The sequence below is a fragment of the Gekko japonicus genome, unplaced genomic scaffold (genome assembly GCF_001447785.1).
Source record: "Gekko japonicus isolate JY-2015 unplaced genomic scaffold, Gekko_japonicus_V1.1 scaffold2340, whole genome shotgun sequence".
Classification (NCBI taxonomy): domain Eukaryota; kingdom Metazoa; phylum Chordata; class Lepidosauria; order Squamata; family Gekkonidae; genus Gekko; species Gekko japonicus.
The window spans coordinates 106,202-119,940 of NW_015170345.1; the positions used below are offsets into that span (position 1 = coordinate 106,202).

At 42.3% G+C, this 13,739-nt stretch overlaps 1 protein-coding gene across 1 annotated transcript in view; it reads right to left on the bottom strand.

Annotated features, from left to right (window-relative positions):
* LOC107116293 (disintegrin and metalloproteinase domain-containing protein 9-like) overlaps window positions 1-13,739 on the bottom strand; it is a 43,541-nt gene that overhangs the window by 28,522 nt on the left and 1,280 nt on the right. The window contains 5 exon segments of the mRNA XM_015418192.1: window positions 641-719; window positions 1,804-1,880; window positions 5,295-5,386; window positions 7,695-7,836; window positions 8,746-8,831. Coding sequence (XP_015273678.1) covers window positions 641-719; window positions 1,804-1,880; window positions 5,295-5,386; window positions 7,695-7,767 — 321 coding nt within the window. The 5' untranslated portion in view covers window positions 7,768-7,836; window positions 8,746-8,831.

Here is a 13,739-nt window from a genome sequence, read left to right on the forward strand (position 1 = left end):
GCATTTCCTCTGAATGGATAATGCCCATATGTGCCTAAAAACACATACTCTTCAAATGAATACTGTGGGGAACTGGAATTCTAGAGTCTTAGCAAATGAGGTACCAAGCTTTGAAGATTAGTGGTACCTATTTGGGGTCAGCCCAAAGGGAATGCAGAGGCATTCACAGAAACAACACAGCATCCAGATGGGAATATACTTTTATGTTTCCCTCAGTAATTCCTTGTCCCACTTCATTCCCATCCCCCAGGCTTTCTTCTGGTCTTAAAAAAAAAGCAGTGGTGGCTATATCCCTATAGTGTTATAAAGGAAGTGCCAGTAAAAAAAGCTGGCAAAAACCCTTCCAGTGGTGCAAATGGCAGGTATAAAGGGATATGGAGGAAAAATTGCACTCTGCATGTGGTGGTTCAGAAATCCAAATCCAAACTTTTCCATCCAGATGGTGGGAAAACCCACTCTGACTCATCATCACAGAAATATAGCAAATAGCATTACAGCAAATAGCATACCAAGGACAGGGAAAGGATGTTCGGAGGATGACTGAAAAACAACATTGTGTCTATGGTTCAAAATGCCCATTACTGTTTGGTCACAAAACCAGACCAAAAGCTCCACAGGTAAGCAGCCATAGACATCGTACCTTGGCTTCAAAGGGCATTGTCTTCAATCTCCCATCATTGATGTAAGTAAATATTATAAAGTTTTCACCAATAAGATTTCTGAAATTAAAAAATAATATATTTCATGATGTCTGAATTGAAAGCTTACTTAAAAAAACAGACAATTCAGCAAGCCATACAAGAGCAATTTTTTAATTACGTTTTTTAGGGAGACAGTATAATATCCTGTTACCACATCTGAACTAAAATAGTATACAGCATGCAGTGTTAATAACAGAGAACGGCTACAGCAGACTGGCCTTCCTTTTTTTGTTGGAATGTTGGGCCACAGTCAGAAAGCAGTTCAAGAGTGTAACTTCCTGTATAACTAGAGACTTTGTCCTGATCAACAACAGGCAAGAAAGTAAAAAGAACAATGACAAACTGAGAACACCACTAAAAAAAATCTTTTGACCCAAAACTTAATACCACAGTTGACACTTGATGCAAATTCTTAAAATCTAAATGTCTTTTGGATCAGAGACTCCTCTTTGGGACTTGACAAAAATATTATCATCTCCTGGGCATCTCTTCATGCTGCCTAGTCTTACCCTAACAATGCTGCTTCCACACAGAGATGGTTAGCAGGCATGCAATGCTACAGAAGCTACCCTCTGAAGGGGAAGTGATCGCTATGGTCTAGAGATCAGCTGTAATTCAGGGAGAACCCCAGGCCTCACCTGGAGTTTGATAATCCCAGCAACCACCCAGGAAAAGAGCAAGCTGGCCATAGTGTGGTGGCAGCAGTCTTACTCTCCCTTCTCCACAGCTAGCTTGCTCTCCTCTGGGCACCTTGGCAATATCACACTTTCACCTGAGCTGCTGTGCCTCATACTGAGAAGACAGTAATAAGAGAAGCCCTTCACCACACTCTATATATGGGGCCAGCTAAGGTTCAAGTTGTGGGAAGTGACAACCCTACATGTTCAGAAGGGGGGGGGGCAGGTCTCTTGTCATAGCATGAGATCTCCTGGCCAGGCCCTCCACTCCCTGCCACCACCTAAAATCTCCCATTTAAAAGAATGAGATTCCCTTTCCTTCCTTAAGTATTCTGTCATCCCAACTGACTGTTCCAACAAAATAGTAATACAAAAAATATACTAAAGTAAAAACTGAAAAGATCTTAGAATACCATATGACATACTTATTTTTCTTTAATTTCAGGATGTGAGTTCCATTTCCAGTTTGAATCAAGTAAGACAGTTCATTACCTAAATGTTCCTGAAAAATAAATCATATAAAATGTAATTTTCTACTCCATCATAAAATAAGTGCTTTTATTTAAAAAAATAAATAGAAGAAAAATACACAGTTTATCTAGCTAGATATAGAGTGTTACACCAGAATCCCTGCCAAATATAAAAATATTATGGTATGTTATCATTTTTAATTATTTTTACATCCTAAGCTTATAGATATTCAGCACTGTGAATGATGCACCACATGGCTTGTGCTGATAGATCTCAAGTGGCATCTTATGCAAGGAATGAAGAGTGACCTCCCAACTGCAACCAGTTTTTTGTTATACTGATTGTTCATTCATATTCTACTTCCGTCCCTAATGTGGACCCAAAGCCGCTTACAACATTGTTCTTTCCTCCTCCGTTTTATGAAACATCCCCGTGATGTTGGTTTGGCTGAGAGTGTGTGCTTTGCCCAAGGTCACCCAGCAAGTTTCCATGTTCAAGTGGGGATTCAAACCTTGGTCTTCCAGAACCTTGTCTAACATGCTGACCTCTACACCACACTGGCACACATATAACTGTGCTGATGTAGCTGGTTCCATGGTATCTATAAACCTGTTAGGGTTAGCGATTTGCCTGGACTGCGAAGTAAGAGCTCTCCCCTCCCCCAAAAAATCGACTATTGATATTTAAAATCCACCCCCAGTGTGTCGTACCAGTTGTCATCAGGGTAACCCTAATGAGCCAAATGCTCAGACTAATTTTTCCCAGAGGAAGCTACCCTCGGGGATTTAAAATGGCCTACCCACACAGGTATCCTCAGTCCAGACCCGGCAGGTTTCACTGAACTGTGCACCTGAGCTACCACTCATAGACGTATCATAAACCTTCATGGCTCCTTAAATCGGGAATAGAATTGTTCTTTGGTACACCTGCCCCTCCTGCTAATGGCAAAAGAAAAAAGGAGGGGAGCGCAATATTTTTGTTTGCACAATAGTTTATTTTTTGGTTTGGGGTCCTTTTTTCTTTTGCTCCTTTCCTTTCCTCCCGCCCTCAAATATTGAGAAATTCATGTACAATACGCTTAGAGAATGGTAGAACATACATAACTATTTTCCTTTCAAAATCATCTTCCTTTTAAGCCATGCAAACTGGGACTGGTAAATATGATTTTGTTATCCCTCTTTACTCTGGGAATTGCCATCTTATATGCTGCCCGTGCTTCGGCAACTAGCTGTGCATGTGCAGTTCCGGTACCCTACGGGAACTGCCAGATAAAGAAAGCCCCAGGAGAATACATGTTGTGTCAAATGAAAGAGTACTATGTCAATCTGAAAAATCCAAATGTTTTTAACAGCCTATATCAATTCCATAAGTGGGGCCAGTCAAGACCTCTTAAGACAAGGTCCCCGATTGGATAGTTGGTCTGACCGGGTCCCCATGCGATATCCGTATTCCCCAAATCATGTTTAAATCTCTTGGCATTTTAACCATCAACACTACACACGAAGAAGAAAATCACACCCCTTAAAGAACCCAGCTACCCTTAGATTCAATCCTCTCATCATCAATGTGGAAGCCTTCTGCGGAGCTGCCTAACCAGTAGTCAGCTCAACAACAAAGCCTAAAGAGATTGGGAAGAACTGAAAATGGGGAGCCCAAAGTCGGAGCGTAAAGATTTGTACTTGGTATTCTAAAACCAAGGATATATAAAAGCCTGCACAAGGACTCTATGGCTTGTGAGGTGAACTTGGTTTCTGCTCTGCTCAAATATTCTAAAACTTGAGAAAGCCCAGTCACAGGGAATTCTACAGCCCATGGGGTATTGGGGAAATCCAAGTTATCTTAAAACTTGAACAGGGACCCTGTGAGGACTCTATGGCTCACTGGGGGCGGGGCGGGGGGGGGAGACTTCTCTATTGGTGTCCTAAAACCAAGGGTGCTTGCCCTACACAAGTACTTCTACAACCTGTAAGCTTTTAATTCCTTCAGGGAAGTCCAGGCACTCTAAGACCTGAATGGAACCCTCCCAAGAACATCTCCTGTTCCCTCTGTCAATTCCTGCAAACCCCATTCAGCATTCCCAAACTCACTGTTTTAATCTTATCAATTCTTTGTTTCATGGGGCAGTCACATTAGCATGCCCATAGGTCCCATTTTTGCTATAACTAGGCAGCTGCAACTCCATTGCTATATATCTTGTCTGGGCGCCTAGTGACAATGCATTCCCATTCTGATTGGGTCCTTTTCATGAAGCACTGGGCTGTTTCACAGTCTTCTCTCCGTGGATTCCCGCTCTTTCCCCCAACACCCTCCCTTATTCCCGGTACTCCCTTAATTTCTAAATTGATCTTGTATGTGTGCTGTTCTTGTGTGCTCTTTGTATATTAGCGTTCTTATTTTCTGTCAAATAAAATAAATTAAATAAAATTAATCTCTATTTTACCTTGGACTAGTTATTTCAAGAGTTCTCTTAAGGGAAAGATCCCCGTAAACACTGCTAGTGCATCTCGCTTGTTACTCCCCTCACTAATTTCCCCAAATCAAATAGGAGACAGCCCCCCTTTTTGGGGTGACACATAACATTTGGAGTAACATAAAGATAAGTAATCCTGAATTATGATGCATCTGTGTAAAGCTATTGAACATGCAGTTGGCAAAAGGTGTATAGAACCAGTGTGTTGTAGTGGTTAAGAACAGTGGACTCTAATCTGGAGAACTAGGTTTGATTCCCCACTCCTTCACATGAAGCCTACTGGGTCATTTTGGGCCATTCACAGTTCTGTCAGAATTCTCTCTCCCCCACTTATCTCACAAGGTGCCTTTTGTGGAGAGAGGAAGGGAATGCAATTGTTAGCAGCTTTGAGGCTCCTTAGGGTACAGAAAAGCAGGGTATAAAACCCTTTTCTTCTGCTAAAATACATTGCTGCACTATACTATGTCCTGGGTTGGTTGGCAGCATCATAGAAATGTCCAGCCAGTTTGGTGTAGTGGTGTTGTGGTGTAGAGAGCCAGTTTGGTGTAGTGGTTAAGTGTGCGGACTCTAATGTGGGAGAACCGCGTTTGATTCCCCACTCCTCCACTTGCACCTGGCTGGATGACCTTGGGCAAGCCGTAGTTCTGATAAGAGCTGTTCTTGAAAAAAGAGCAGTTTCTGTCAGAGCTCTCTCAGCCCCACCTACCTCACAGGGTGTCTGTTGTGGGGAGGGGAAGGGAAAGGAGTTTGTAAGCTGCTCTGAGACACCTTTGGATAATGAAGGGCGGGGTATAAATCCAATCTCCTCCTCCTTCTTCATGGAATCTGATAGGATGCTAGGCAGCAATTCTTCCTCCTGATCCTATGAACTTTTTTTACTGGAACAAAGGCCTGTAATTAAACTTGCTTGCTTTATAGAAAATGTTGTATACAGGATGTCATACAAAAAGGAAAAAAATGTGGCAGAGAACAAACCTCATGAAGATGAGTCCAGTGCTTCTCTGATAGTCTTTGAGGAATGACAATTTCATAAGTGGAATATCTAGGGATTTGATGAGCACTTCCACCTAAAAGAAGGTTATGTTAGTCTTCAGTTTGGACATTTTTACTGAAAACATGTGAAATATATTTTAGAAAGTTCTGAAGGATCTCCAGTTCTGTTTTAAGAGGATCTTTTCCATGCAATCTACCCAGCTCCCTTCCTCACTGCTGTAATAGTCCCACGATCCCTAGCACTGCCTTTTAGGTAATCTAAAAGAGTCTCCCTCTCTCACTAGTGGAAAAGCTGGTAGCATTCACCCCAGTATTCAACAGTGTCAAATATATTTTCTCATTTCACTTTTTAGTTGAGTAGATCAGCACTGCCAACCAAAAAACAAAAAACAAAGTTAAAAATAAAATAGAATAGTTTGCACAAATGAGCAAACAACTGCTAACATTTCTAAACATTTAAATTTCAAATTAAAAAAGCTTAAAACCGTCCATAGAGTGGATATCATCACTCCCCACCCCCCGAAGTATCAGGAGCAGTCTCTCAGCATTCTTCCCTATAATATACCAACAATACCAGGTACTTCTCTACCTGTTTTTACAAATACCTACAACACATTTTCTAGGACAACTATATGTCAACTATTTAACAACTGCACTCTGTAGCTAGTGTGTCAGGGACACTAATCCAATACCCTTGAAAAACTACCTCTTCATAAGACTTGCTCATCATTGTTCAACCTCTACCTGTTTTTACAAATACCTTCATACAACACATCCAGGACATTCTTTTAGAATTACCTCACTGGTACACAGTTTTCTGGGACAACTATATGTGAACTATTCAGTAACAACTGCACTCTGTAGTTAGTGTGTCAGGGACACTAATCCAATACCCTTGAAAAACTACCTCTTCATAAGACTTGCTCATCATTGTTCAAGAATAATAAAAATCCCATCGACTTTTTTACATAAGTAATATTTTTCAACAAACCAAACTTCATGTGTCATTATTTAATGCTCTGGCCTGGTGGAACACGCTCCCATTTGAGATCAGGGCCCTGCACGACCTCTTACAGTTCCGCAGGACTTGTAAAATGGAGCTGTCCCACCAGGCCTTTGGTTGTGGTAGCGGGCGTTCAACCATTCTGGCTCCCCTGTCCATGACCCCTTTCCCAGTGCCCTTGCTGTCCTGGATATTACTTGGGCACTGGAAGTTCTTGGGGTAATTTTGGTTTTATCTGCTGTTGCTATGTATTGTTTTATTTTTTATTGTTTGTTGGTTTTATGTTGTGAGCTGCCCTGAGTCCATTCCTGGGGTAGGGCAGGGTATAAATAAAACAAACAAATAAATAAATAGAGTTGATCAGAAATCTTAGCTCAGTTTTCTCTACACTTCTTGTGGCCCACAAGTGCTTGAGACTCATGTAAAAGTGGGCAACCACATAGCAATGCACTTACGTCGCACACTCCCTTGAGGGGTTCAAAGCACAGGGAAATCTCTCATGTTAATCATAAATATTTTTGTTCCTTTACAGCTGGATTCAATATAACAAGAACTTCAAACAAACTTTGAGAGAGAGCAATTCTAAATACGTGCTTACTCCCTATTTCAATGGGGCTTACTCTCATAGCAGCCATTTATTATGCTTTTTTTCAAAATAACCCCAAATGTTACCTTTATGCTGCAACTCAAATTAGCAGATTACTACAATTCTACATTATATTAATGTAACTTTACTGATGGTCCAAAGTCTCCCCTTCCTATTGTTCCACAGTAGTCATAGCAAAATGGGTTTACATTAGAATAATCCTGTTTCATTTTTGTCCTTGTACAGCAAAACACAGATTTGAATAAAATCTTTCTTTACGACCTGCTATCAAGAACAGTTTTTAATAACTTGACTGGGACCATTCTATTCACACTCTTCTTCATCTTACAAACCACTATCCATGTTTCTTAATGAAGAACATGTTAAATATTTGGCAGAGAAAAGATATTATGGACTTAAAAACCATATCTTTTTTCTGCCTGACAATGTAACCCTATGAAGAGTCCATACCTACTGAGTTCAGTTGGATTATACTGGATTAACTGCATATGATTGCATTGTATCCATTTTTCTCTCAGGCTGCATTAATTTAATTTTTGGGAGATGGATCAGGAGGCCCTGATATTAAAAATAAGAAATTATATCTTAATTCTAATAAACACATTTATTTGGCAGTAGTTCCACTGACTCAATTTTTTTCCCAAATAAAGCATGCTTAAAATCACAGTCTATCAAACATCCAAATACTATGAGTTAATTGAACAGGGGAAGATGACTTCTAAAGTCTCTTTAAACATGTAGTCAGGAGGGAAAAAACAAACCAGAAACTCACCCACTGTTAGCACTTGTTTTCCAATGCTGGTTGTCAGCGCTAAAATGAATAAATAAAGACAACTTTCTAACATGGTCTGCTCTTCCAACTTTATTTATGAAGATGCTCCGTTTGGTAATTTCACAGGGATTTCATTTAATAGCTAGAAAAAACAGTAAAACTTAAACTTATGAACACAGAGGAAAAAGTAAGAAGAGAAACTCAGATAACACTCATAGTGAAAGAGGAACTTTGCTCTTTGCCAATCCTGCAAAAACTGGTTAGACAACTTACCAGTACAAACACTCTGATTGGGGCAAGCCAGCCTTACTAAGCAAAACTGGATTCTTCTTAAACAATTTTATGAGACCTTGGGCAATCTTCACTGCTAGTACACCTGCCTTTTATCTGGAATGCATCACTTGTGAATGCTAGAGCAGGATACAAACGGCTTCAAAATAAAATGTACATTCTATATTTGAGACACAGATAGGGAAACTTCCCCCTGAAGGGGGAAAAACCCGCTGAAGAGGGGGCTTTGTTAGTAAAGATCCAAATTCTAGAACCAACAGCAATAGTTTTAATGAGAGGAGTAAACAAAGTATTGTGGCAATATAGTTGCTCAACTCACTGTAAAGTAAGCTGCTTCAGCGGCAAATGAAGCAGTTATATTTGAAAAAATTCTCCCTCTCTTTTGTCACTATAAAGATACTCTGTTTTTAAGAGAAACGGGAAGCTATTTATCCATAACATACTGATAATTGGCCAAGGATGGGGCAACTTTTATTTCATATGCTATTTCTTAAAATAATTGTCTCTTCCATATCACTTCTTGGCCTAAGAACGCAGTGACAGGAAGGAGGGGCAGGAGGGAGTCTAAATAAATATATGCAGGAAACCATTAATGTAAAACAAAACAGATTTCCAACCTAAATACCTAAGAAGCTTATCAGAGGGTCCATGGTGACATTAATAATGGTGAACTAGCTGTCTGCTTATCACCATGCTTATCACCTCCAATTTTATTTTTGCAATGCATAGTAAGATGGGACTGTTGTGAGCATAGACTTACTTCCATTTGACATGAGCACCCCTGTGGAAACTGAAGGTGAAATCCAGAATCCTCTGCAAGGAGCCAAATCAATGCAGAAAGGTTTCCTAGAGAACAAGAAATTCATAATTGATTGACATTCATTGTACTCTTGCTTTGAAAACTACTGCTCTAGGTTTGCCAGGCTCCCCCCCACCGGGCACCAGTAGGGGGTAGGGCTGCCAAATAGGGCTGGGGGGGCGGGGAAACCCCCGCTTTGGAGGCCCGATTTCCGCCGCGGCGGAATCGGGCCCCGGGGGGAACCCCGCCCCCGGCATGTCGTCACTAGGAAGTGACGTGGGCACGCCGGGCACGCCAGGGGCGGGGCCACGGCCATACAAGGGAAAACTCAACTATGTATGGCCGTGGCCGCGCCCCCAGCGTGCCCATCGTGCCTACGTCACTTTCGGGTGACGTGCACGCGCGCACTCACCTGACGCCGGCCGGGAGCCCCCCACTCCCAGCGAAGAATTATTTGGCAACCCTAGTAGGGGGTGAGGGAGTAGGATTGTCAGATCTAGGTTGGGAAATTCCTGGAGATTTGGGAATAGCAACCGGGGAGGACAGGGACCTCCCCTCCAAAGCATCTGTTTCTCCAGGAGAACTGATCTCCATAGTCTGGAGATGAGGTGTAATTCCAGGGAATCCCCAGATCCCACGTGGATGCTGCCATCCCTATATTGCACTCAACAGAAAGATAAATAGAACTTCTACCTTCGGCCTGAAGAACTGAAGAGGAAGACACTATGAACCTTGCCACTGACCAGAGGACTAAGGGAACCCACTCCCTCTTTGGTCAAACATGTTATCAAGCGGAAGCTGTGCCTGGCCCCAGCCATCTGCCAGAGAATGAGAAGCCGTGGGGAGCATAGCTTCCCCTTCCTTATCAAAAAGAACCTGTTCTAACTGCCACTTGCCCTGAAACCACAGAATTAAGGGAGGTCCATTCTGACTTCCAGGTGCGGCCTGGATTTCTCCCACAATTACAACTGATCTCCAAACAACAAAGATCAGTTCCCCTGGAGGAAATGGCTGCATCAAAGGGCACACACATCCCACTAGGCTCCCTCAGCAAACTCTGCCCTTCCCAGGCACTACCCCCAAATCTCTGGGAATTTCCCAAGCTGGTGTTCGCAACCCTAACAAGAAGTCCAAGTAGGGCTTGGGGGGGGGGGGAGGTGCCGGAACTCTCAAGAGGGAAATGAAGGTTTCAATCTGTATACTGAAAACTCATGAACTTTTAAACATTTTAAAAAGAATTTTGTCGAAGAGGTTCCGGAACTTTGTTCTGGCACGTTCCCCCAGAGAAAAAAGCCCCGAGTCCAAGGATAATTGCTCCATTTCCTCCCTCTAAGCAAAATACTGCTGAGGGAGGAGCAGCCTAGTCCCAAGCCCCAACCTGATCTACGAAAATGACCTAATTGTTTTCTAATATTGTCAGATTGATATCCTTGCTGCACCTTTTGCCCCCAGTTTCCTTGAATCTTTGTCTCGAGTCTTTGTCTCTTGAGCAATATGAGCCGCCTTGAGAAACAACTGTTTGAAAAGTAGGTTCCAAATATAAACCTACCACAGTTAGTCACGAAAGAGAAATCAGTAGTGTTTCATCAGTGCTTGAATTAGAGAGGGAAAGGCAATGATATCAATAAACCCTCACCTCTAAACCACATATAACTATAGCAGTTAAATAACTGGTTCTTTTTCTGCGAACCACAAAATGGAAGCGTTGTTAATGAATAACTGAGGCAGCAAACAACACTGCATGCTATAGTTCAGAAGAAAACCAAATGTTTACCATATGATTTGCTAGCCCTCCATATGAAATGAAAAATTTAAATACAAAAATATGTGTCTTTTAAAAGCATAATCCAAGGCAATTAATGAAAGGCCAACATGTTAGCTGAACGCACTCATTTAATTGGCAGAATTTCATCCTGATATCTAGCATGAACACTCTTTTAACTGATCCCCTGATTATATGGATTTCACCAAATTAAAATTGCCAAACATTTATGCTTGTAGCTAAAAGCACAGATACATTAGCACAAAAAGCCTGCCCCAAACCTACAACTGAGCATCAGAGGGGTTCTTCTCCCCATTAGAGAGATCACCTCCCCATTAGAAAGATCCAGGACTGCAGCCTGCATTCCTTTGTTGGGAGATACTCAACCCACTCCACAATCCAGTTAATTGAAGTAGTTATATTTAAGCCAACTTCAGTCAAGGACTCCAGTTTATAGCTGGTTGGTGGACTGAAGTGTAAAGCTGGTGTAATAAAAGGCTTGACCTCACTGAGTTTCCATGTGATTCATAAACTAATGCAGTTTACATAGGCATCTTTTACTCCTGGCAATGAAAATTGAATTTTAAATGGGTAGTGTAGACTTTCAGTTTAATTGCAAATCTGGCTACAAATCACAGCTCTTTTAGGCAGAAAACACTGAGAACAACAGTGTGACATTTTCATACACAGACATTCACAAGCATACATGCTATGTATGAATATCAGGCAAATGTGTAATTTACTGTATGTACTGCTATGTTGACAGGTGTAATTATAACACTTCGTTATTACAGCCTTGTAAGAAAAATGTATGTCAAGTACATTATGGATGTGGAATGCAACCAAACAGTGAAATCTACAAACTTGTTACAGTGTCATAACTGGATTTGAATACATGAAACAGCATTACACTGAATCAGACCCTTGAGCGATGGCACAGTGGGTATATCCCACTGTCTTAACATCCGAACTGTGTCAGTTCAAGCCCCGCGCTGGTGTGAGCAGCCAGCCTGTTGTCCCCAGCTCATCGTCCACCCAGCGATTCGAAAGCCTCGGCGAGTAGATAAAATGGGAACCACTCCTTAGAGAGGGTGGGCACACCAACTCCCCTGTGGGAAGGTGTTAGCTGTCGCTTGGGACATCCTGCTCCAGGGTCGGAAGGCGGTAGAAACTACTCGGCTACAAGAAAAATCCCTGCGGTGGGATGCTCCGGCCAGGCGGTGGCAGTGTGGCGATACGACATACGGGTCCTGAAGCCCCGACGTCATCAAGCCGGTCGACGCAGCCGTTCGGGACATGACTGATCCAAGTCAGAGACGTTTCCACCGTGCAGTTACGGCGTGTGCAATTAAAAATGAATTATATGTTGTCTTTCCTATCCCATATGAAACATTGCTAGTCCCCTGTCTAAAAGTGTAACTGTAAATCACTTTGAGCCCACTCGTGGGGAAAGCAATTAATAAATTGAAAGCATTATTATTATTATTCATCAAAGTCAGTATTGTCCACTCAGACTGGCAGCGGCTCTCCAGAGTCTCATGCAGATCCTTTAGCTGGAGATGCCAAGGACTGAACATGAGACCTTCTGCTCACGAAACAGAAGCTTTACAACTGAGCTATGGCCCCTGCCAAACCTGCTTTAAACTTCCTTGAAACAGCTGGCCTCAATTGGTTTGTTTTACACCAACTTAAACCTGAAATACTACTCAATTTTCTCAAGTTAAGTCCCTTGGGACACAGCAAAACTTGCCTCTGAGTAAACATATATAAAAGCTAGTTATGTGCGGATCAGAATCAAAATTACCCTTTTCTCCTTTCCAGATCCTGTATCAACTTTTTTTGCAAAGCAGTTTGTTTGAGCACCATACATGCATGATTACAGCAGCCAGTCATACTTCTGATGGGGAAAGGTGCATTTTTGTTTGTTTTGTTTGCTTTTTTGAAAGAAGAAGCTTTTAGCTTTAGGTTAACTTTCCTGTTTATGTGTGTCCCCTCACTCAGTTGACTGGCACACTGAAGTAATGCCTTGACCTGGTTGGTCCAGACTAGCCTGATCTCAGAGGCTAAGTCAAATCAGCCTTGGTTCGTAGTTGGATGGGAGACCACCAAGGAATACCAGGGTTGCTACACAGAGGCAGGCAATGGCAAACCACCTCTGAACATCTCTTGCTTTGATAACCCCAAGGGATCACTGTAAGTTGGCTGCAACTTGACAGGACTTTCCATCACCACCACATTGAAGTAACAGAAGATGAGCAACACAAGCCTCTGGATTCAGAAGTTATTTGGGATCTTTGTTTTATAGTGAGAGTGATGAAAGCACATTGTACATGAGTGCTAGTTTTAGTATTAGAAAGTGCTGAAGTGGCAATTTACCTAGCAGAAGCTAAAAATAAATAAAAGTCTTATAGAGCCTTTAAAGACTAATAAGGTTTTAGTTTAGCATTAACTTTGATGCACTAGAGCAGACTAGTCTTCATCTTCTATATATATAAAAGAAAATCCCCCTCACCGTAAAATCAATGCCCAGGCCAAACCACTGGACCTAGAAACACCAAATTCGGGGAGAGCGCTCCTACCGTGACGCAGGTGCTCACTAAGAAGGGATTTTTAGAAATTCAACCCCTAAGGGGGGTCAAAGGGGGTAAAAGATGCTCCCCCCATTGATTCCTATGCAACTGCCAGGCTGCTGCCTCCCTGCACCCCCACTCTCTCATTGGTCAGCTACAGAGCTCAGTGTTCTGAGGAAAAAAAGGCAACAGTTATAGGAGACTGCAGACAGCTCATGACAGTTGAGGAAATCAGGAACGGCCAACAACAACCTGTGAGGTGTAGTGATGCCGCTGTCCCAGCCTCTCTGATGGCTTCCAACACACTCCCCCCCCACCTCCTACACCACAGGCGTCTGTCAGGTGCTGCAGCGGTTCCAGGGTGCTTAAAGCCCCGAGGGAGCCCACCCCAGCAGTAACACCTTAGTGATCCTGCTGGCCCTGCCTCCACAGTGGCTTCTAATACTCCTCCCCCTCCTACAGGCAGCTGCCTGTCAGGTGTAGGAGAGGAGGTGGGATGCTTACAGACGCCGGGGAGGTTTGCTCAGCAGGATTGCACCGTTATTATTATTATTTGTTTTCCTTGTTTAGCTACTTCACTGTATATATGTTTTAATATTATACTTTTATTTTTATTATTTTAT